At 38.9% G+C, this 25,839-nt stretch overlaps 1 protein-coding gene across 3 annotated transcripts in view; it reads right to left on the bottom strand.

Moving 5' to 3' along the window:
- Xpo6 (exportin 6) overlaps positions 1 to 25,839 on the bottom strand; it is a 140,813-nt gene that overhangs the window by 74,150 nt on the left and 40,824 nt on the right. For all 3 annotated transcript variants that reach the window (XR_010039888.1, XM_005007543.4, XM_003478218.5), the window contains exons 2-6: positions 19,388 to 19,478; positions 15,369 to 15,481; positions 14,318 to 14,515; positions 7,143 to 7,302; positions 4,271 to 4,348 (exon numbers count right to left, since the gene is read on the bottom strand). Coding sequence is in view for 2 of the 3 variants with exons in the window: in XM_005007543.4 (XP_005007600.1) it covers positions 4,271 to 4,348; positions 7,143 to 7,302; positions 14,318 to 14,515; positions 15,369 to 15,481; positions 19,388 to 19,478 (640 nt within the window). In the remaining variant the exon portion in view is untranslated. The remainder of the gene's footprint in view (positions 1 to 4,270; positions 4,349 to 7,142; positions 7,303 to 14,317; positions 14,516 to 15,368; positions 15,482 to 19,387; positions 19,479 to 25,839) is intronic.

Below are 25,839 nucleotides of genomic sequence, written 5' to 3' on the forward strand. Positions count from 1 at the left end.
CCAGAAAAAATGAACAAGAAGAAAGGTAATAATACAGGAAAATATGCATGCCATAAATACCATGTGTACAACATAACTGCAACTGCAGACAGACATATGCACAAGGACAAAAATAAGATCACGTAGAGGTTGATCTGTGAGGTTCTTCTATCCCCTCCCCAAAGAAGCTTTTAACTTTGTTTCTCAATAAAATATGATTTTAAAATCTGAGCACAGTAGTCCTACAGTCCTAATTACTCTGGAGTATCATGTGAGCCCAAGAGTTTGAGGCCAGTCTGGGCAAAACACCAAAACCCATCTTTAAAAAAAAAAATTTTTTTTTAAATTTTAATCACCACAGAACAGAGACTCAGCTTTATGCTGCAACATTTCCAATGCAAACTTCTAAAATCTCTATGTAGGAGGGCACTTGTGAGTGACTATCTTTTCTGAATTAGGCCAGGCCCTGGCATTAACATGCGCCCATGTCCAAAGAGGTATATATACAAATGTATATTTACTGACTGACCCAACCCAGAAATAGTTGCCATGCTTGTAATACATCTTTTTTTTTGTTTGGCTTGTAATACATCTTCATGTATAGTTCTCATCAGCTTTTTTTTTCTTGTATCTCTTTTTAACTTACTGATATTTTATGTTTTCCATTCAGTTCTACATTTACTCATTCAAGGTTTCGCAACCTCAGCACTCCTGATATTTGGGGTAGTTAATTCTTTGATGTTCTGTGCACTACAGGATATTTACGGATATCCCTGGTCTCCACTCACTAGATGTCAACAGCACCTTCCAGTTCTACTAACCTATCTACTAACAAATTTCACCAGATATTGCCAAACATGCCCTGTGGGGTGAAAACTGCCTGGTTAAGAACCACAGATGTAACTACCATTAACAGAGGAAACTATTCCAGGAGCCCTTGACAGGAGGCCATGAGATCACAGGAGTTATGGAAAACTCATTCTGAGTCTTTATTTTTTCATAGGTAGCTTATACGTGAAAAGATTTGCATATGTACAAAGATACACAAATGGAAAAGAATTTGGGAGAAAGTAGGAAGATACGGTGTGTTCTCAATTCAGTGTATCTAATATAACACAGATCTATACTTGAAATTATTATGCACCATGTGGATGGAAACAATATAGTGCCTTCATTTTTATTGCAAGATAATCAAACCTAACCAAGAATTCAAGTAGCTACCTGATTCCCTTCTGCACTTTTCCCTTTACTTGTCCAAGCAAGAAGTGCAGACAAGAGGAGAGTAAGAGGCACAGGTTATAGAAGTACAGCAGGAAGGCACAGGTGCCCCAGGCAGAGAGCTGTATCAAATCTTCCTTCCCTCCCCTTACCTCGGAAGCAGCTACTCTCTTTTTACAGCTAAGGGCATAGTCAAGAGAAGGTAAAAAGATCTGTTCAAGGTCATACAGTAAGCAGGAAGTCTACAACTCAAAACCAGGGGAAGGAAGATATGGCCAGAAGTGGTGACAGTAAACCAGAAGGCAAAATTAGGCACTGGAGGTGAGGCTCAGTGGTAAAGCGCCTGCCTACCAAGCTGAAGGGCTCAACCTCAACATGGTAAGAACTGGGGTGGGGGCAACTGGAAACACATACCATGTGCCTGGACACAGGATGATGAAGTCAAGACCTTGCTACACTGCTCATGAGCTATGTGAACTCTGACCGATTACCCTCCATAAGCCCTAGTTTCCTTGTTTGTAAATAAGACATATAACAATCAGCTGCTTCACAGAAGTCCCATGTAGTAGCACACAGAGAGATCATTACAGTGGTAACACTCTTTTAAACCTTGTATCTCCAGAGGGTTATAGATCTCTTCTTTCAAAGTAACCAGACAAAACTATATTAAAGGAAAGTGTATGGGAAAAGAAACAAAAAGCCTAAAAAACTCCTAAGTCCAAAAGAGATCTCCTAGGAATTCAGGCAGAGTAGGGAGCACCCACCAAAGACGGCTGATGGGGTACACAAAGGAATTAGTTTGGTTTATTCACTGGGTCCTACAGTTTCTCAGAATGATCTTCTACAAAACTCAGCCTTGAAGTCAAGAAAGCTAAGCAGTTTTCTGAAGTTTTATTTAATCTGGTGTCTTAAGTGCACAAAGAAAGCCGCAAAAATAAACACTGATTAAATCATCAACACTATCCAAGTAATGGACTAAGATCTAATAACTTTACCTGCCATTACCATAAAGAGAAAAAAAATCCAGCAAATGCACATACAATTCCTTCTGTGGCTGTTGTTAAAGGAGAAGCACACCAGTTTTAAAAACTTACTTAAGCTAGGCTTCCACCTCGACCACATCTAGGCTTCCACTCCACCACGTCTCTATTTATTATCTTCTCAAATACTAAAAATGAAGACTTAAAAACAGTTTAAAATGGTTAAATGGCAATTCTCAAGAAGTAGGCTCCACATGTCCAGGTTTTGTTACACAGAAATGTCAAGTTTATTTCACCTAACTTTATAAACAAAACCTAGGCAACACATAAAAAGAATATACTTTTCATTTATATGATCTGATATTCCCCAACCTAGCCCCAAGGAAAATAAAGTCTATCAAAGTACAAATGAACTTAGCTCAGAACATGCCTGAACAAAGCCAAATAAAACATGTATCTCTACAGACTGAAAAATGATTTTTGAAAAACAAGGTTTATTGCAGTGAGCTCTGCACCTGACTCTAACTGGATGCTAAAATGGTAGCATCCTACTATCTAAAGGCAAACTCAATTCAAAAAGAACTGATTTTTATAAATCACACTTAAGTAAAATAACAAATTTAAAGCCTCAACAAACTAAGAGAGACTCTAACATATTTATCAAATCATAAAATCTAATCTCCATATCATCTACAAATTTTTCTTTACTCACCCAAAGACCAAAAAACATAAATCTACTAAGCCATCTCAAATGGTGGTTTGGGACAAGGGTGGGTAGAGTCAGTGGGAGAGCAATTACCTAGCAGGAATTAGGCCTGGATTTAATCCCCAGTAACACTCATACTCTTTCCCTCTTTCCCTCTCTCTCTTTCTCTCTCTCTCTGTCTCTCTCTCTCTCGCTCTCTCTCGCACGTGCGCTCTCTCTCTCTCTCTCTCTCACACACACACACACACACACACACACACACACACACACACACAAATGGTTTGCCACCAAATAATATAATTCAAATTTCTGTGAGCTTTTAATATACTCCAGTACTCTGCTATAGTTTTTAATCTAAACTGCATGATAAATGCCTTTCTAACAGTTTTTAATCCAAGTATGATAAATGAAATTTGGAGTAGTGTACTCTGAGCAGTTTCCAAAACTTCATGATGTATTTTAATTCTATGGTAACTGCAAAAATTTCAATTTCCACATATTAACAAGAGGTTATATAAAACAACTTGGAATCAGATCACACAAATAACTGATTTCAACAGTCCATTTCTTTGGGGTTAAAAAAAAATGTGGAAATATTTCTCATTAGTCACATCAACCTTTACAGTACAGGAAGAAAATAGATGCCAATTCACAGGATGTACTCTACTTGAAAAGCATTTGCCATCATTTAGTGTAAACAGAAGGATTAAGAAACTACAAGTTCCTGCTCAGACTCAATTTCCTCTTTTCAACCATCCTTTGAAGGTAGTCGATTTCTGAAACAGATATCACTATAACTGTAGACAATAACTAGCGACTGTGAAGTACTGAATAACCACTGTGATTATGCCCAGGCTTTATCAATTTATTCCTAACCAATATAAATTGCCTATGTGCACTGGACAATGTGCCCTGGCCAACATGACTCCTACTCCAGTCCATGAGGAGGAAAGCACTCTCCATTCCCAGGTCCTCTTAGGCTGCTGCTACCTCCTACTCAGCTAAGTGGACCTGTGACGCCCAGGGCTCCTAACCACCTCAACACAAGCAAGACAACCATGAAATCTGAGAAAAAAAGAAAAGCTAATGGCCCAAGATAGAAGGCATACCAATTAAAAGCTGACAGAGACTGAGGCAGATGAGGAAACATCAAAGGTGCCATCTTTATCTTGAGTACAAAAGAAGCAAAATGTGTTATTTAAGCTAGTATATTAGAAAGTACACATAGTTAGGGAAAAAAAATAGAAAGCTAGCTAACTGGGAAACATGATCAGAAAGGCCAAAACAGGTAAGGGAAGAATCAGGATCTGTATCCAGAAGCTGTGAAAGCTATGCTGTTTCGACACATCCTCCACACACACTGCATTAAATGACAGGCAGACCATACCACTTTCTCCTGAGGTCGGGGATGGTGGTGGAGTGGCAGCAGTAACACTGTGTTTGTCCCAGACGGTCTCCAAGATACCTACCAAGAAAGGAGAAACTGACTTTAAGAGAGATGTAAAGTACAGCATATCAAAATCAGACCTGAAAAAATGACTTGATTTCTTTCATCAAACATCAGTATTTAAACACCCTCTCAACAGTACGTTCCCCTGTAGCTAATGGCCATGCTTCTGCATTCTCAGCTATCATTCTGGAAAGCACTATTCCACTGAGGGTCTCCGTTGCCTCGTCTCAACCTGTTGCTTCTTCCCACTATTTCTACCAATGTTGCTCTCTCCCACGGTCACGTGGTTGCTACGTCCACTTATGAGACGCTTTACTCCTTATCCTCCTTGTCTACTCTGACATTCAAGGCCACTGCCTAAACTCTTTTCTGACTCTCTAGTGCCTTTCTCTTCATTGGTTGCCTTAAACACGTTTCTGTCCCTTTCTCCATTACACCACCTTCCGACCATCCGTCATTTAAATTATACTTCTTTTCCCAAACCCATTGTTCACGCATCACCTTTTCCTCTCCTTTCACCTTGTGAAGGAACTTACCTATTGCCATGGCTTTAGCAAAACATTATGAGGCTTCTCTAAAACTCATCCTGACTATATACACCAGCTTCACATCACATCACATGACACTGCAGAAACTTAAAAACGAGGCAAGATACCCACTCACAGACCTGAATAGTCAGTTGCTTTCTGGACAACTCCACTTGGACACACCCAACTCAGCTTTTCTTCCCCACAAACCTACCATTAATCCTCTTATATTGCTCACTGGGTAAAAGTATCACATCACACAAATCTTGGCACCTGGCTTCTGCTCACCAACCCAGTCTTCAAGCTACCTCACACAAAGTTCACTGCACCAAAACATCAAAGGGCCTTCAACATGTTTCTCCACCTTTGACTTGTTCTCTCATCCCAAATCCCAACCTGACTTTTCCATCAAACTACCTGTACCTGTGCCTCACAACTCCATTCATTATTGCTTCCTACAGTCTGCAGTTTTGGCTACACATGAAACATACTTCTATTTAACTCTTTAAACACTGATTTTTAGCTACCTGGTTACTGGCCTCTCTCCTAGGAGGATGAGAATTACTAGAGGGCAAGAACTGCTTTATTCCTGTGTACACCTACAGATCCTGGCACATGCAATAATTATATAAAGTAAAGGTATATGTATAAAGTAAAATAATATTTTACTTCATTTAATATTATAATTGATATATCTTGAAAATACTGTTAGGGGCTGGGGATTTAGCTCAGCGGCATAAGCACCTGCCTTGCAAGCAAGCAGTCGTGAGTTCGATCCCCGGTACCGATAAAAAAGAAAAAGACAAAAAAAAAGAAAATACTGTTAAAGGTTACCAGACACAAAAGGTCATACATGATTCCACTTTATAAAAGTCCAGAATGAGCAAATCCATATAGACAGAGAGTAAATCACTGGTTGCCAGGGAATAGGGAAAGAGAATGCAGAGCAACCATTAATGGATGCAGAGTTTCTTTTAGGGAGATAAAAACGTTCCACAAGCAGACAGCGGTAATGGCTGTACAACCTTGTCAGTATACTAAAAAACACTGAATTACTATTTTTTAAAACAGTGAATATTGGGCCAAGGATACAGTTGAGCAGCACAGCACCTGCCAAGCAAGCACCAGGTCCTAAGTTCAATTCCTGGTACTAAATAAATACATAAATAGATAAAATAAAGTAGTGAATATTACGCTATGTGAATTATATTTCAATATTTTAAACATTTGAAATGCTGCTAGGTACAGGACATAAAGACATAAAACATGGTCCCTAACATGTAGGTGGGGGTGTCAACAAGTATGCTTTGACATAAATGTTCTGAGGCCTGAGCGTCCACGTGGGACTTAAGGAAATACAGAGAACAAATGACAAGTTTACATTTAATCAATCATCCTTTCAACCAATTTCAAGTACTGCTAATTACCAAGCATCAAAGAGGACATAAAAAAAGAAAAGTTACCAGATATTTAAGCAGAAATCTGGGTGGAGGAGCAGGAGGTAAGAACACTTCTTTTTACTGGGACACTCCTTCTGGTAGCACAGTAGGGCCCAGTGCTGAGCTGCTACACACACACTCTAAACAAGCAAGTTCCCACGGCCTTAGGGTCTCAGGCACTCCACTCTTCCCAGCTTTCTGTCTCACTGTGTCATGTACTTGCCATTTGCTTTTTTTTTTTTTTTTTTTTTTTTTTCTTTTTCTCTTTTTATCGGTACCAGGGATCGAACTCATGACCGCCTGCTTGCAAGGCAGGTGCTTATTGCTGCTGAGCTAAATCCCCAGCCCCTATGTACTTGCCATTTTCACCCCATTATAAAACTCTAATTCACCCCACTATAAAACTCTAAGATGGAACAAAGTGCTACTCACAACTGCAACCTAGGGCACAGGGGCTGATTCTCCACCTTGTGTCACCTCGTCACTAAGAATAGGAAGTCTTCACATCTTCCCATTCTTCCAACTTCTCCTGGTTTTAAATTCAAATTATTTTAAACGATGTGCTTGCCATCCACCTAACTTACTACAGCACTGGCATTTCAGTCACTTCCCCATGACCTAGATTATACTTAATTAATCATAGGGATAGTGAGGACCAACTAACGAAAGACTACAAGGAAATTAAGTTATAAATCTACTGTGAGGTCCAAGTATGTGTTCAACACTGGGCCACAGGGGAGGAGGAGGACAGCACTAAATTCCTTCTGTTTTTATGCGTATTGCCAGGAAATGTTCAAAAGGTCTAAGCTCTGGGAATTTCTCTCGGTGCCACCAACTAATTACCTGTCAGGAGCCCAAGCACAGTCTGCACCTGGTCCAGCAGCAGCTTCCGCAACTCCTCCTTCCGAGCCACACTGAGGTCCTCACGTGGACAAGCTAGCTCTTCTGAGGTTGTCTTCAACATGATCAGCCCAAGGGGAGTTGTTACAGGGGACTGGATCAACTGCCAGGAAAAAACAAGTTCTGAGGACAGTGCTAGTTAAACTAGTAAGATACAAAAAGGACATGGTACCATTAACCCTGTTAAGTACCTTTTTATTTGCTTGATCTTACATAAATAGGCTATATAAATCAACACTGTAAAAAACGACTTAAAGTATATTTTTAGCGTCACCTAAATCATTCAAAACATATTTTCATCTTATTTTAAGGACTAAATTCTAATACCAGGAACTTTGACACAGCTGGAAAATAGTATTCTTTTATATCTAACATGACAATTTTTACACAAGTCCAGAATTCCAAGTCTAGCTTACTTTTGCCTACTAGCCAAGTTTTATACACACATACAAACACACAGAATCACACACTACATTATGATGTTTATGCCAAAGATAGACTACATATACTACAGTAATCTCATGAAATTGTGCGTGTGTGTTATGTTCTTTGGGGTTTTCTTCAGGGGGAGGTGTTTCTGTTTTGTTTTTTAGGTTTGTTTGCTTTTCTCAAGACAAGGTCTCACTATGTAGTTCAGGCTGGCCTGAATTCACTATGTAGGCCAGGCTGGCCTCAAACTTGTGGTGATCCTCCTGCCTCAGCCTACCGAGTACTGGGATTATACCACATTTGGTGTGAAATTATAAAGAAACTGAAAAACTCTTATCAGCTTATATTTTTACCATATCTTTTTAGGTTTAGATACAGTTAAGATGCACAAATACACTGTGTTATAATGGCTTATAGTATTCAGTACAATAACATGATGTACAGGTTCATAGCAAAGGAGCAACAGGCTGTATCACACAGTAGGCACTACATCCTAGGGGTGTGCCAGTAAGTGCTACAAATACTCATAATGGTGAGTCTGTATGTATCTGTGCAAGTTCACAACATGCATGTTCACAAGTTGGAGACTTACAGTATTATTAAGATATCTATTTTTTGTATCATTTCAACAATGAGGTTGCAAAGTCTACATGTCTATATCTTTTTAAGTGTTGCATGCTTTGGAGAAGTTTAATGTTAAACACTGCAGAGCAGCAGAAATATATATCATTAAAATATGACTAAAGTTATGGCCTTACAAATACCTATGTGGCAAATTCTTATTACCTGTACTAAGCCCCCATTGTAAGTTTAAACAAGAAAAAATTTTAAAAGAGGTATCTTCAACAGATTCATGATAATTGTATCTTTTCAATCATTTTTGCAAAATTCAAAACATTATTATTGTTTAATTTTTAAGTTTCCAGAAACAATCAAAGTAAGTAAACTGTCACTAAAGTTCTCTGTTGAATTATATGCTATACTCTGTTAAAAGCAAACAATTTAAGGACCACCAATTGTTTTTTTCAATCATAATTAACTTAAAATGTAGTTCATTTCCCAATATATGTGTTTTACTTAAGCTATAAAATTTAAGCTTTAGAAAAGAAAAGCACACTCCAGGAATTATAGATTACAGAGCAGCTATTCTTCACATTAAGAAACACAAGACACTTTCCTTTCTCACTATACACCAAAAAAGTGTTTATCCCCAAAAAGGAAGACATCGGTCAGTAATGAATCTTTAAGGACAATTTAAATGCCCTCTAAAATAGCATGATGTAGCTGGAAGTGGTGGAGCATACCTGTAAATCCCTAGCACTCAGCAGGCTGAGGCAGGAAGATCACAGCGAGTTTGAGGACACCTTAAGCAGCATAATGATTTCAAGGGTAGCCTGAACTACACAGTGAGACCCTTTCTCCAAAACAAAGAAGTGAACAACAAAACACAGCATTATGTGAAGACAGCAGTATGAACAGTATGCTTTCTGTAAAAGTCAAGTCTCTTGAATCCTAAAACTTGAACATCCTCTTCAATTTTTGTTTACATTTTCTACACAACTGAATTATTCTAATACTAACTTAAATTCAAACAGTATACTACTAGAAGAGAAACAAGAAATCCTATTTCTACTCACTTTGTGTTACATAATAAACAAACCAAAAGTGACTCTCTCTCTATAACCCTCTTTTCACTTGGAGACCTTTGGGTTATTTTTCTGAACTCTTGAAACATTTCTCATCACTTCCCCTTTTCATTTCTGCTCTTCTTTTCTCTACCTCTTTTGCCCTTATTTTCTCCCCAAGACCTTATTCTTACTCTCAGCTGGGAATGACTTATACTGCCAAATATTCCATTCAGTAATACACACTCTTCTGTGGAGATGAAAAGTTTCTCTGCTCCAGGAGAGGGTAAATTCCTACAATATGGAAGATGTATCTTTAAAGACCTTCCCTTCTCTCATCATTTAAGGGGTGGGGAAAAGGTTAGTCAAGAAGCCAATGGAGCAAACAAAGTTATGGTCCTAATTTGTTGTGCTTTAATTTTGCAGGGCCAGCTATCAAACCCAGCACCTCAGAGATACTAGAGAAAGTCATTCTTTACTTCGAAGAAGAGCTTGAGAAAATATGTAATTTTTCTAAGTAGCTTTCTATTCAGAAACCTTACAAAAATGATGTTTCCCTTTACCATCTTCACATATACAGTTTAAGCTCAAAACAAAATCTCTGCAATTTATTTTATTTTATTGTCTTTTTCTTTTTTATTGGTACCGGGGATCGAACTCACGACTGCCTGCTTGCAAGGCAGGCGCTTATGCCGCTGAGCTAAATCCCCAGTCCCTCTGTAATTTATTTTTAAAAAGATACTTTTAGGTTCAAATTCAAGTTCAGATTTCTAGTGAACCTTAAAAGAGGTTCATCAAATGGAAAAAAATAAAAATAAATGAAAAAATATTAAAAGGAAAAATAAGCAAAATAAATAAAGATTCAACAGCTTTTCTCAAAACCAAGTCTTCTATGTTGCTAACCCCTTAATTATGGATGTTCTCCTCCCCTCCCCACCCCTCCCCCGCAAGCCTATCACGACTCAAAGTTTGACTCAGAAACTATTTCAGGAAGCTGTAGAGGGGACTATGGAAAGGTGATGTGTGTGCTAGTTGGTCAGGCAGGGTATAGAGAAGAAGTGAAACCAGTTTCCACTTAAATTACTTACTTCTGCAGTGGTGTAGGGATATAATCAACCCACAAAGTTGATCATAAGACCCTGAATCAACTCTCTCTGCCTGATACAGCAGTCACCACAATTTTAACATAAAATTGCAGATTCCCAGCCTACTATCACACAATTAAAAACAAAAACAAAAAGAACAATAACTACACGCTAGACTGCAAAAAAATCAAGACATAATTAAGACTAAAAGAATTCAGATGGTTTACTCAAAGGACCACGTGATAGCAAAATTCATTGCAGGGCCTGTTTGATCTTGTTTGCCAATACCTAAAGAAAAGGTTTACTATATTATTATCATCCAAAATGTCAGTGGTAGAGCAACACTTATGCTTCATCTGGCTTTTGTGCCACAGACTGGTTCAACCGATAAACAAGAAGTAGAAAATAATATAACTATCAAGAATTTTAAGAATACTTAGTTCAATCTTCCTACTACAAGGAAACAGAGACTTACCTAAATGTCAGGAATTGCTAACACCAGAGATGACTTTACACAACAATGGACAAGAAGAACCCAATTCTGCCACCTCCCAGTCTAGTACTTTTTCCATAACATGGAGATTCAAATCAGGAAGGCTACCATGGGTAAAGGAATCATTTTCTATGGAGTGCTAAGGGAGATGTGGAGGACAGCAGAGGACAACTAGCCTTTTAAACTTCCATTTAGTGTTTCACCTAAAAATGTTCTTTCCAATTCTAACTTGCCATATAAATAATCAGATTTTAAGAGTAGACAGAAGAGCCAGGTATGGTGGTGCATGCCCATAATTTCGGCACTTGAGACGGTCAGGGAGAACAGCTACGAGCTGAGGCCAGCCTGGGCTACCTGAGACAGTTCAAAGCCACTCCACACTACAGTGCGAAACCCTGTCTCAAAAAAAAAGGCAGAGTAGACAAAAAATGTTCCATGGAACCGATCCTACCTGGGTGGAAATATAACCTGCTATCCACACTGTGAGTCTCCATCTCACATCCCTTCCTACTTTGTCACAGGACATGCCATGGAACAACTCAGGATGAGTTCACTTAAACATCCAACCTTTTTGGTCTATCCTTCGCCAGTAGGTGTCCCAGGCTCACTTTTGGAAAGCCGTGAAGTTGAAATAAAGTGCACCAGAGAAAGAGGCAGGGCAGCCTCTCATCCCAACCTCCAGGATCTCTGGCCTCATTGCCAGTCCTCAACTTCTCTCCACTTGCTCTCCACTCTACCCAAATACTGTTCTTTTAGATATCTGAGGACTCCATCACTTCTACTCAGGGTTTCTGCTCAAATATCTGTACTCTGGGGTTGGGGGTTTAGCTCAGCGGCGTAAAGCACCTGCCTTGCAAGCAGGCAGTCGTGAGTTCGATCCCTGGTACCGATAAAAAGGAAAAAGACAAAAAAAAAATAAAAATAAAAATAAAAAATATCTGTACTCTACAGAGCCCTCTGAGAGCATGCTATCTAAATAACACCCACAACAGCCTCTTTCCCCTTAACCTGGATTTTCTCCCCAATGAACTACTTCAAAGTACTTATTTGCTTATTGTTTGCCAGTGCACCACATCAAAATTAGGAACTCCAGAAAGGCAGATACTTTACCCAAGAGTTCCTTTTGCCCACATTTTCACTTTATGAAGTTTCAGTTACCAGTCAACAATAGCTTAAAAATACTAAACAGGAAAGTCCAGGCATAAATGACTCTTTAAGTCTTAAACTGCAAGCCATTTTGAGTGGTGTGATGAAATCTGGTGCCATTCTGCTCCAACTTGCTCATCATCTCCTTGTCCAGTGTATCCAGGCAATACATGCTACCTGCCCAAGAGGTACACAGGAGCCATCTCATTTATTAGATTAACAGCCATGGTACTGCATGGTTGTGTTCAAATAACCCTATTTTACTTACTAATAGCTCCAAAGCATAAGAGTAATCATTCAGATATACCAAGAAGTCCTAAGTGCATCCTTTAAGGAAAAAAATAGAAGTACAGTAAAATTATTTAGAGAGAAACCATCTTCTCTTAACTTTCATTATAACATGTTGCTATAATCTATTTTAGTATTTATTACCTGTTAATTTCTTACTGTGCTTAATTTATGAATTAAATGTTACCATAGGTTTGTATATATAGGAATGAACACAGAATATCTAAAGTTCAGTACTATCAGTGCTTTAGGCATTCAGGCATCCACTAGAAGTCAAATGTATCCCAAGGGTAAGGAAGGACTACATTGATGATTATCACATCATTACCTGCTTGTTTAGCACAAGTGGATGTTTCACGAAGTTTATGGAATAAATTCATCAATATCCTTTGCAGTATCAATTCATAGAGATAAATTATAAAGCAAAATAAAAAAGGAATACAGACTTTTAGTCACCGAATTTTGACAGGTAATCTACAAAAAGCAACATGGGTTTTTAAACTACTTAACCATTCAAATGGTTTAGAAGAAAAGCAAGCAAAAAACTAGAAAATGATATTGTTCTAGAAAACCCTAACCTACAGTCATTAGACCATAGTCAATTTTTAAAGTGTTATTTCTATAAACTGTACATAATATCCATTTCCCACATACCTAATAATATGAAAACTTTTATTACGGGATTCAATAAGCAACATTATCTTCTTTAGCTTTTAGGTCCCATCTATTTCCTGATGACTTCCAACTCTAGAGCTGTTATGGCTTGTACCTAGATGTCCCCGCAAAGTCTCATGCAATCACATGTGAGGCTTTTTAGAGGAGGCTGCATCTAAGGTATGTGAATATGGACTAAGGATGTACAGTAACTAAATTAGTCCAATGACTGATTTGTCATAGTTCTGGGAGTGGATGAGAGGAACCTCACTCTAGGTGGGGGTGGCACCAACCAATGGGCTTGTAGCCTAAATAAAAGGGAAAGGGCAGTTCACTGCTTGCTGCTGCTTAACTGCCCTACAATAGACTGTTTCTCCTCTGCTGGGGCCCTCTACCATGTTACCCTGCACTGGAGTCATCCAAAGACAAACAAAAATCTCTACAAAGTGTGAGTTACAATAAACCTTTCCTTCTTTAACTTTGGGTGTTGGGCATTTTGTCCTGGCAATGAGAAAGTAACTAAGACAAAATGTACCAACCCTCTCTCCTGATCCCAGATTCAGATATTCCATGAAACAAATACATAAATCTTATTAAAAATAATGTTTGCCAAACTGAATTCATCACCTTCTGCCCCAAATTATTCCCCTTTCCTTACCTGGCCTAGAAAACCTATCTGAACCAAAACCTGAAGTCTGATTCCTCCTCTTCCCCACAGTCCTCCCACCTAGTCACTGACCAAACTCCCTAAAGGCCTTGCCTCTATCTACTGAGTAAAGTCTCTGCTTGGTTCAGATCTTCTTCATCTTGCCCAGACTTCTCCAACAACCTCCTTACCAATCTCCTGCCCTCTTGCATTTTGCTCCTCCACAATCCAAACTCCAAACATGGCCATTCTCTTTCTCTTTTCAAAACTTTTTAATAGCTCCCCAAAGCATCAAACCTATCTGCTTGTCCAAGGTAGTCTCTTATTTTAGTGCCTCTCCACCCCATAACTCACCATACGAACACTGGGCCCATGTGCTCTGACACCACCACACTCTGCATATACTTCATTATAGTAAGTATCACTCCCTGATAGCTCATTATATCTACACAGCTATTTTCTCTCCAAATTCTGAAACTATTATGTACATCTCTGTACCCAACATCTGGTACAGCACCTAACAAACCTGCAAACACTTGCTAAACAATTTCACAAGAGGTTAATAAAGTAGTCACTTCACTGCACAAAAGTACAACATGTCTGAGGAAAATAAAATTAAGTGACTGCCTAAATCCCTCCTACAATAACCTCACCACTGCCGTTCCAGAACATTCATCTTAAAACTCCTCAAAATAAAGAAATAATCACTTCTATAAATAGGCTACTTGTAAGATAACATTATATATCTTTACCTGTAAAATGTTAGTAAAAAAGTCATGGTAGAACATGGGCCAATCTTGACGTCCAATATCAACGATAACTTTGCAAAGCTTATTCCGGACAAAGTAAGGTAAGGTTTTATGGTGAGCCAAAAGGAGTTTGGGCAGGCAGCTACGGATTTCCATCTTATCCTGAGATGGTACCCCAAGCCACATTTTATTGATCAGATTCTGAAAAATAAATACGTATCTTTTAAATAACAACATACATTTAAAAATAACAGGTTTTCATCCCATGATTAGCTACATTTTCTTTCTCTCTCTCTCTCTCTCTCTCTCTCTCTCTCTCTCTCTCACACACACACACACACACACACACACACACACACACACAAACCCTAGTGGTTCAGGGTTTCTGGCAAAAAGAAGTAAAAATCTATGACACAACAATTCCACTCATAGGAAGATCTGCTAAATATATACACAAAAAGCTGTATGTGTAAAAACTTTCTATCACATTACTGTCTCTAATGGTCACCAAAAAATCATGATAAAAACAACAATAATGTTTAAAAGTAGAAGAATGCCTTACTGAATAATGGCATAACAACTTTTGAGACTATAATATAAAGGTGAGGGGGAACAAAATACAAAATGGCACAAGTAACATGCTATTAATTAGATGTTTTCAAAATGTGCACAGAAGGCAGAATACAAAGGCTAGAAGACAATATAAAAGAAAAATCTTGTGGCTGGATGATGGTATTAAGGGTATCATCCCTTCTCCCAAATTGTTTTTCTTTAGTTAGCTTCCTTTTAAATGGTAAGAGAGAAAATGTGTATGTCATCAAACACATCCATATACTTAATCATGAAGACAACCTCCCAGGTAGTCTTTCTGGGATTGAGGAGAAAAGGGTTCCCTGGAACACCAGCAGATACATTAGACAGGCCAGTCACTGAGCTCTTTGATATCACCGCTCCTATGGCTGTCTGCATATGAAAACTAAAGTCTAGTGTCAATGATGTGATAACCGACTACAAAAAACTTTTCAGAAAATTATAAAATAATCTGACAACTTACCTCAAAAACCGTTAAACTGTACATCATGACATAGTCATTCCTAGTGCTGGAGAGAAAATACAGGCAGAATCTCCAGGCTCCTATTTGCTGAGCAAAGTTATTAAGAAGCTCCTCTGGAAAAAATTAGCAATAAAAGAAAGCTATAAAAACACATGAAATCAGTAGAAGGCTAGGTTTTACCATTTTTTCTAAACATGCCTCTCCATATAATATGAACAGAATCAAAACCCTGCTGATCCTTTAAGACAGAAAAAACAAATCATACAGTATTTTCCTGATATGACCTCCTGATATGACACTGTGCTCAGACATCTAGAAGCCAGTGACACTGATACAGATGTTTTCCTGAGTAAAGAAACTGTTTATTTAAGTTAATATGTACATAACAAGTTAATAGGAATGGCACTCCACATTCTTTTTCTTTTTTGGCTCCCTATTAAGGATTGAAACCAGGGCCTTCACACTGAGCTACACCCCAGTTCGCATGAGTCAGGGTTTCACAAAGTTGCCTAGGCTCAGCTCAGACTTGTGACCCTCCAGCCTCAGGATCCCAGAGTGCTAGAATTATAGGAGTGCTCCAAACTCCAGCTTCATTTCACCTTAACACAAATGACTAAGTTATGTCCTCAGATTTGAGCTATGTACCTCCTCACTGTTTCTCGATCTTCACCAAAGTCTATATTGTTCACATATTCATACAAATGATGGCTAGAAAAGCTGCAAAACGAAAGATTAAGACTACCCTTACAGGCTAGGGACATTAACAGAGCACTTGGTAGCATGTGCAAGGCTCTGAGTTGAATCCCTATGACAGGAAGGAAAAAAAAAAAAAAAAAAAAGACTGACCTTACAAAGACAGGACAGGAGTAAAAAAAAAATTGCAAGAAAATTCCAACAGGCTAACTCTCTTCATTTAGGTCAATTTTATCTCATGAGAGTTGCCAGTTGCAGCCTGTCCACATATCCAACCAGCTAGAAATGGTTTTCCACTTTTTAAGGCGGTTGACAGCATCAGCCAAAACCCACAAAGAACCTATCAACATCTTCCTGGACGTGCTGCCTCGCAGTCATCCTGATCTGTAGCACTGGTCATAAAATATAATTTAAAGTTTAAAAAAAAAAAACAGTTTTGAGAGCTTCTAGAAAGCCTACAGAAGAAGAATACACAGCAGCTCACCCTAATCACTGCTCTGCCAGTTCTCTACAATTTAGGCTAAATGTAGTAAGACATTCCCTTTTTTTTTTTTTTTTTTTTTAAGAGAAGACATTCTTATTAAAAATTCCATAAAAGAAAGCTGATGGCCTGTGCTGATAATTAAGCAGAAGGCTCTATGAATCCCAGGGGTGAAGTCAAACCAGACTATGGCTGGAAAGGAAGCACTCTGGACTCTCTGTTCTAGACTCTGCCACTAATTCTCTTAGCATGAACCCAAGCAAGCCATTCTCCTCTTGGTCTTCCATTTTTCCACTGTTAAAATGACTAGATGGTCTCTTGAGGTCTCCACTAACAGCTCCATTGTTCTCTACAGCACTAACAATTTGTCTTTGCTGGAGTGTGAGAACAGCCCTTTAAAGAAAAGGCCACCCTCTTTTCTCCCATCTCACTAGGAAAAGCCTTTGGTTTCTCCTAAGACAAGAAAAAAAGAAGTAGAGTGGTTCCTGTCACATACTCAAAGCCACAAAGCACAGGTACAAAGAGAACTCAGACACACCACTGCATAAAACCAAACCTCCAGATTCCCCTGACCTGCATTTAAATTAGACATTTGCAGCAGCTGGTTATTTAAAACTATTTTTAAATCATATTCAAATATGGGCATGTTATAAAGAGGTTCTACTTTTATTTCATAAACACACAAGATGAGCAACATTTGATCTACAAATCAAAAATTAAGAGAAAGCAAAAAACATTTCAATTTTAAGCTTAAAAAAAGGCCTTTCAAGAAATTAAGAGAATAGAAATATAACTGAACAATGTAAAGATCCCCCACCTTCTTTGGTGAAAGTCATGACTGATATTTTCACTGTAAGTATATGAGACCTTAGTAGCATACAACTAGTAAGGGGGTTACTTTGAGGGTAGAAAGAGGATCAGTCCATTTGAATAATCAAAGAACCAGAGAAGCAAGATGCCATCTCTTGGCTTCCATCAGTGAGTCCTTGTGCAAAAATGTCCTAGTTCTTCATAGTGCACTCCTTCAGAAAGCAAAGGCATGCAGTGAATAGGCCCAAAACAACCATGTTTAAAATTAAAAGAGGAACTGGGCATAATGGTGCATGCCTGTAATCCCAGCACTTGGGAGGCTGAGGCAGGAGGATGGTTGCAAGTTTGAGACCAGCCTGGGCTACAAAGTGAGCTCAAGGCCACCCTGAACTCAGAAAGACAAAACTAAATTAATTAGGACTGGGGATTTATTCAGCGACATTAAATGCCTACCTGGCAAGCAAGAGGTTGTGAATTCAACCCCTGGTATAAAAAATTTGTTAATTAATTAATTTAATTAAAAGAAGTAAGAAGTAGCATCTATCAGGAGATATAATGTTTAAAAGATGTGAGGAAAAAAACTTCAAACACAGCAGTGAATACAAGGAATGGAAATCACCTCTTTCACCCTCCTACAATGTGAGCAGGAAAAGTTTGGTGCTACCTCAAAGGACCAAAATTTTAAATGCATAGAAAATTCACCCAGAATTTTAAGAAATTGTCTTTTGGCAACTGTTTTGTTTTGGCAACTGTTTTTGTCTCCAAAATTTAAGTGCAAAATGATCTTCATGTTAACATCGGAAAACAAATGATTGGAAAACAACTAAATTTCCATCAGGGACGACTGAAAAAGGTAACACAGAACACTGCAACTATGAAAAACCACAAATAAGCTCAACACACCTCAATGCCAAAAGAGCTCTGCCATTACCATTTTATGACTCAGATTCCACCAAGTCTAGAAAATTTTTACAGTTAATAAATGGTTGCTAAAATACTAGTTTTGGGCCGGGGTCATAATTTGGTAGCTGAGCACTGGCCTAGTAGCATATGCGAGGCCCTGGATCTGATTCCCAGCACCACAAAAACAAAAGAAGAAAATTAAAATAGGTAGAAGGAGGGCTGGTTTCTAATTTCTCTCTTCCAACTGTAAGCCCCCTTATCATTACCACTACCACTCAGGGTCTCTGCCACTTGACCACCTAGAAAATTTTGAAGCCCAACTAAACTCTGGGCCACATGAACTCAATTACAAGATTTAACTGGCCAACATGATTAGAGAAGGTAAGGGAGACAGAGAAATAGGCCTCTACAGTTCAGAGCCGCAGAAAAGACCACAAGAAGGCAGAAGCAAAAACTACAAGACTAGTACAGGTATTCAGATATTCAAAGGAAAAGCCTGAATGTTTAAATAGAAAAAAAACCACATATCATTCTCAAGTTCAGGGGTGAAGACACAAGGGCAGACGGACAGCTCCAGCACCACAGTGCAGTGTATTCCTAGGGCAGAAATCTGACACTGAATTCATTTCCTACATTACAGTACACTTTCATATTGTTTATTGGGCAAATATAAAAAGTGGTTATACCTAATTCTCTCTGTTGTTTGAAGATATTATTCCCAAAAACCTAAAGAACGGGAACAGTGGCAGAAAGGAAAAAAGGAAGCTAAATGCTCCCAAAAAGTAATACTAGTTTAGGGGACTGATTCAGATCAGACCTCTACACACCAAAACATGTTCATTTTCACATCTTCATTAGTTTTGTTTTATTAAACAGTCACAGACACCTTAAACAGGTTTGAAATGTTGCAAAAATTAGGAATAAAATAGGGAAAGTGTGTTACACTTGAATAAAGGAAAGAAATTCCATCACTGTGCTAAGTTTGCATACCATATCAGCCACTGACCAGTAGAACCAGAGCAAAAAGGGCAAGAATTCAAGGGAAAACATGCAGGTGTGAGCAGCTACGGCTACCAACTCCTTCTTCCTCACTTGTTATAAATGATTCTTTGCAACTCAACATTTCACTTACCTATCTCACGTTTTCTTTCATTCGTTGTACAATCATGAAAAAATTCTGTCATCAGACTTTCCAATGCTCTGAGGGAGGCTTCTTCAGATGCCTGACAAAGAAATTTGAAAAAATAACAAAATTCAACTGCTCCTCAGTTCCTCCCAGGTTATACTCAACAGCAAGAGGAAGTTATTTCCTCAAAATATGAGGTTCGACATTTTTCAAATACATGGTCTGATCCAGAAAATCTAGAATTTCCCAACTGGCCCCAAACTCAAAATTTTAATATCTTCATAAATTCATGTTATTGTGTAGTTTTCAATTATTTATAATTCAAAATTCAATTCTAGAAAGATGTTGAAATTTCCTTAACAGGCAGAGTGAAGAGATTCGTGGAGCTTTAAGAGTCTCTGTCTACAACCTATTTGCCCCATGTCTGATTAGTCAATTTTGATTCAGAGCAGTTATATTACACTGCTGCCCGGATTCTGCCAGGGCTTCTGAAGGCATTTCAGGAATCATGCATACAGTCCAGCTCTCAATCTTGCAAGAGCAGCTAACAGAAATTAAGGTTCAACTGACAGCCAAGTAGAAGAGGGACTCAAAATTAGTTAACAGAGAACTAGACTGCTCAGGTTGAGAATGACAAGGCAGAGGACTGAACCCCAAGGTCCATCCTTCTCCCACGTCCATATGCAGCCCCAACAACCCACTTCCTTTGCACTCAGTACAGTAAGGGAACAACAGTTGTAACAACGAGCTTGAGTCAAAACACCACATAACCTGTGTGCAAAAAGAAGAGTGTTCCCAAACCACATCTGAATCTTACTGGCAAGGATCTACCTCAGATATAATCAAGAAAACAAATGTATTCCCGATATTTTAATTATCTCTTAATTCCTTTCTTCCTTTCCATCTCCCTTCCCCAAACCTCTCCCTTACCTCCAGAGAGCTAACTATAAAAGCTGCTTGTGTGCGTCTGTTGGGTGGTAACTAAGGATTCAATCCAGAGCTCTTTACACTGAGCTATATCCTAAACCCTTTTTAATTTTGGGATATGATCTTGCTAAATCACTAAAGTTATCCAGTCTGGGCTCAAACTTGCAATCCTCCTGCCTCATCCTCCTAGAGTGCTGGGATTATAGATGTGTGCCATCACACCTAGCTAAAAACTGCATTTTAAAACATGTCCAAATTTGTTATATGTCAAACTATCAGACCAGAGGCTACCAACTGATAATTCACTTATATGACAACTATGGAACCTTGGCCAATCTCTGTGGATAAACCAGTACTTAAGACAACCGTCAATTACAGAAGCTAAATCAGCCTAGAACAAGGCCATCCATATTATCTAGCTCGAGCAAGTGCAGTGCTTCACACATGAGTCATGTTTAAGCAATGCCAGCAGCAGTGCCCCTCACTCACATTGCAGTCCCAGTATGATAGCTAAACAACGACAACGGAACAGACCCTGGCTGAGTAATGATAAAACATAATAGCTACAGTACTTCTGAGTTCAAGGGACTTTCTTGTCTAAACTTCACCTTTATGGTAAAGATTGGCCCTCTATCACTCTTTCAAACTTCTATGTCAATTTAATTGAAAAATGTCCTTCCCATGCAAGTCAACCCGTTCGTTCTATTACACACTATCTATAAGTTAGGCACAGTGGGGTGTACTTCTAGTTCCAGCCACTCAGAAGACTGAAACAGGAAGATCATCTAAGCCCAAGAGTTCATGAAAAGCATGATGAACATGGCAACACCCTATTAACATTAACCACAAAAAAGCCCATAAAGATTTTTTTTACATTTTTTGAGATAGTGTCTCATTATGTAGCCCAGGCTGGTCTCAAACTTGTAGAAATCCCCTCCCCCTCCACTCCATCTCAGCCTCCCAAGTGCTGGAATTTATAGGCATGTGCCACCAGGCCTGGATAAAAAAATTTTCAAATGAAGAAATAAACTTGAAAATTATGCTAAAATACAACTAAAACCATTTTAATGTTTAAAGGGTTCACAATGATCAAAAATCTTGCTCTCATTAACTGATAATGCCATGAAAAACTTATAAAATGAATTTATATGAATATAAAATTGCTTTGATTTGTTTCATAAATCAAGTTCAAGGTACCATTTCATTTGGAAAAGAAAAAAGATTTGCAAAGTCTCATGCACACCTAACTAGAGGAATTTGGGGAGGAGTGGGATCTAGCATGTGTGATACTGGGATTAAATTGTGTGAAGCTGGGATTAAGGGTGCATGATTAGTAAATCAATTCACTGGTTGGTTTAACATAGTTCTGGATACAGATAACAGGAAGACCTGCCCTACATTTGAGTGGGTACCACCCAAAAGGCTGGTACTCTGGAAGAGATAAAGGAGAGGCAAGCTGCTGCTGCTTTGCTGTCTCCTGCCTGCTTGCCAAGGACTTCTTCCTCTGTGATGCCACTCTGCCATGCAACTATGGCCGGAAACCTCTACAAACTATAAGGTAAAATAAACCTCTCCTGACTTATCTTGTGGGTGTTGGGTGTTTTGTCTTGGCAACAATAAAAGTAACTAACACATTACCAAAGTAAAAATAAATATAAATCAAGAAATACCTGTTGAACTATAACCAGCTATTTAGATAAAACAAATTAATAGTTCTGAAATCCATTCCTGGACATTAAAGACACATCTTCAAATCATACCTCACGTGACAACTTTCTCTTGTGTTGAATCATTTTAAAATAGATCTTGGAAAGAAAAACCCCTTTGTGCTCTAATTAGGTCTTTGTCTCTTGCATTCCCTCAAGGCTTATCTCACATCATCAGCTCTTGGCCTTCAGTTTGCTCAGTTTATATCATTTATTCAAGCCCCTGCCCTAATCTACCTGTTGCCCCTCTGTTACCATGCTCATGGGTAGTACAGTTTCCTTTTAGAGCTGACTGCTAGGTTCCTCCTACCCTAAACAAAAAAAATTGAACAAAACAAACATAAATGGTGGCAAAGTTGTATATTTATTAAAGGCAAGAAAAAAGGCTCCGCAGAGTAAGTTTTAGAGCAAACACAGAGAAAAAGCAGGCTCAGCAGAGTAAGTGTGGGCCAAGTAAAAGGAGAAAAGCAATACACCCTACAGTGTAGAGTGGGCTACCATGAAGAAATGGGGGGCCAGAACTTAAGGACAGACAATGGGTCTCTTTTTTATATTTGCATGCTGGCATCACATCTGTTATCCTGTCAAAAACCTGTTTGAGTTTTTGAGAGAAGCCCACATGTAGGGCACAGGAAATGGTTTTGCACATGTGTCCAGGAATTTTTATCATGTCTCTCCCCCATCTTCCTGCCTCACCCCTACCTCCTGGTCTCATGATTAACCACCAAAGTTTATTTCGCACTGGTTCTTGAGGCAAAGGCTTGTGAACTCAATGACAAGTTCCTAACAATCTGCCAGAAAAATCCAATTCTGTCTCCACTATCGGTCCCACCTAACCTACAATCCTTGCCCAATCCAAGAAGCTAATAAGGTGCAACCCAAAAAGCTGCACAAAAATGGAAAACTTGAAGAACACATAAGAATCACAGGTACTCTCACCACACAATGTTTAACATGGAAAAGAAACCTCAGAACTTAGAACAAAACACACATTGTTTGCATTTTTAAACACTTCTATAATTTCAACACTATACTATCTTGAAGATAAAAACTAATCATCTAACTAGTAGTTATGGCTGCCTCAGTTTTACTTGGTCTTAGCGACTAAAAACAGACCAAGGCAAGACCAATACAAAGAACAGAAGCAATCCACCTTTTCTAAAAACTAGAGACACCCTTAAGGCTTTATCCTAAGCCTATCTACTGGCACTTATATTCAAAATGAATGGGGGCTGGGGATTTAGCTCAGTGGCATAAGCACCTACCTTGCAAGCAGGCAGTCATGAGTTCGATCCCCCGGTACCGATAAAAACGAAAAAGACCAAAAAAAAAAAAAAAACAAAAAACAAAAAAAACCCCAAAATGAATGTAAATCATGAGGGACTTCCAGAAGAACATGGTGGATATATAGCGGCAGCTACCGAGGCTCTCTGAGGTACCCCGCTTAGAATCCAGGAATGCTGCAGTACGAGGAGTCCTAAGCAAGGGGAAATATACCCTGCTGACCCAGGAACGAACTAAGCTAAGAGAAACCAACTGGAAATCCAACCCTGGTGCTGTAACAGGAAGAGACAAAATCTCAGCGCGGAAGCTAGAAGCCGCGCCACTGGAAGCCGCGATCTGAATTTCCTGCTGCTGCTGCTGCTGCTGCTGTGTCCAAATCTGCAGGGCAGGGAGAGAGACACGCAAAAACTCTGAGAGCAGGATGCGAATGGAGTTGAGAGCCGGATAGCAGGGAGCCCTATATCGACTTGCGGTGAGTGAGGGGAACGGGGACCCTTTCATAGAGTAGGAGGCTCCAGCAAAGGACATACTGGGACCGGGCAGACTGGCCGGAACGGGGCACAGCAGTGACTTCAGTCACATATTCCCCTCTCAAGCGGGATTGGTGCGGAACGCCTGGCCTGCGTGACACCAGGGACTTAGACCCAGTAGGCGAGCCCAACACAGGTCCCAGCACCTGGAGGTGCATCCTAGCAGTGAAGCCTTCCATAGATTGACCTGTAGGGGCGGGCCCAGCAGAGGCTGCCCAGGTCTGTGTCTCCCTAGTACACTGCAGTGGGCGGGAACACCTAGCCGGCGCAATTCAAACTGTAACCGAAAAAGAAAAAAAAAAAAATGGGCTTCCTACATTCGCTTGTATGGAAGGAACAAAAAGTATGGGAAGAGGAAAGAACATGAAAGGGTCCTCAATCCCCAATCCTGAGAACACTGATCCAGGAAAGGGAAATGCAAAGGAAGACAGAAAACATGCAGTATCAGACACAGCACCAATAGACATGAAGCAATCTCTCCAGAGCCTCATAGATGAGTTTAAAAATGAAGTATTTAATGAAATAAAGCAAGAGATAAGTAGAATAGTTAGAGAAATGCTAAGCACCGCCCAAGAAAAAACAGATGGTGGAATGCAAGAACAGAAAAAAAGGGGAGAATTGTTTGATGGAGAAAATAGAGATACATAGAATACATGAAGCAGGTTCAAAGAGATTATCAGGAAACTAAAAACTATTGAAAGCTGGCATAACAGCTTGAAAGAAACTAAGGATAGATTATCTGAATTGGAGGGCAGACTTGTAATATGGGAGCATGAAATGAAAAACTTCTTAAAAATAACAAGAAAACAAACAGCAATAATACAAAGACTAGAAGATGATAAGAGGATCTACAACCTAAGAATTAAGAACATAAAAGAAGAAGTAGGGACACAAACAAATGGACTACAAAAGCTATTCACAGAAATAATCCAAGAGAATTTCCCTAATTTAGCAAAAGGTAAAGATACTCAGATGTATGAGGCATACAGGACACCAGCCACCTACAACCCAAACAGAGCTACACTCAGGCATATAATAATCAAAATTCCAGAAATCCAATATAAGAACAGAACACTAAAAGCTGTCAGAGACAAGAAACAGATCACTTACAAGGGAACACCCATCAGAATTACAGCAGACTTCTCGCCACAAACCATCAAATCACGAAGAGCGTGAGGCGAAATAATTCAAGCTTTGAAAGATAACAACCTCCAGCCAAGATTGATATATCCTGCACAACTGTCCCTAGAAATTGATGGAAAAACAAGGTGCTTCCAGGATAAAGAGGAACTAGGGGAATTTGCAAACACCAATTCAACTCTACAGAGAATACTGCAGGATATCCTAAAAAAGGAAAATACCAAGACTTCAGAAACAGTGGCAGAGAGGCCACAATGAATGGAGCAGAAAGCGAAATGAAGAAGACAAACTGACAACAAACGACAGAAAAAGAGCTCAACAGAAATGAGGCAGAGAAGATTGGATGGTAGGAACAGCTATTTTGGAGAAAACAAGACATCATAATAGCTAGTGCTGATTTCGTATCATCTTGCTTTGAAGTCCCATCAAGCTTTTATTCTTCTGTCTCCATCGGTCATAACAGGTTGTATCTTATTGGATTTTATTATATGTGATAATATAGGCAAAAACTTTTATAGACAAGGAGATTATACAAAAACCGTTGTTCATTTTCTGATAGTTGGTTCTAAATACCCTGTAATACTGTCATTCTTTTGAATGGTTTTACATTGTCTTGATATGTTTGGTGCCACAGTATACGAAGTTATACTCAAAGATTTTAAGGAAAGAGACATTATGGTAACTACTTTTATGTCAGGATGTCTTGTGGTGAAACACTATTTTGCTTAAATGGTTATGCTTTGACCTGCACTGTTTTGTTATGCCCTCTTTTATATCAGTCTCCTTTTTTTTAATTGTTTACTTTTTTATTTTTTTCTTTTTAATTAAGGGAAAAATAAAAAAAGCAGGATATATTATTATAGTAACCCAC

Source organism: Cavia porcellus, unplaced genomic scaffold, assembly GCF_034190915.1.
Source record: "Cavia porcellus strain 051 isolate PalLab524CR breed Dunkin Hartley unplaced genomic scaffold, mCavPor4.1 scaffold_16, whole genome shotgun sequence".
Taxonomy (NCBI): Eukaryota; Metazoa; Chordata; class Mammalia; order Rodentia; family Caviidae; genus Cavia; species Cavia porcellus.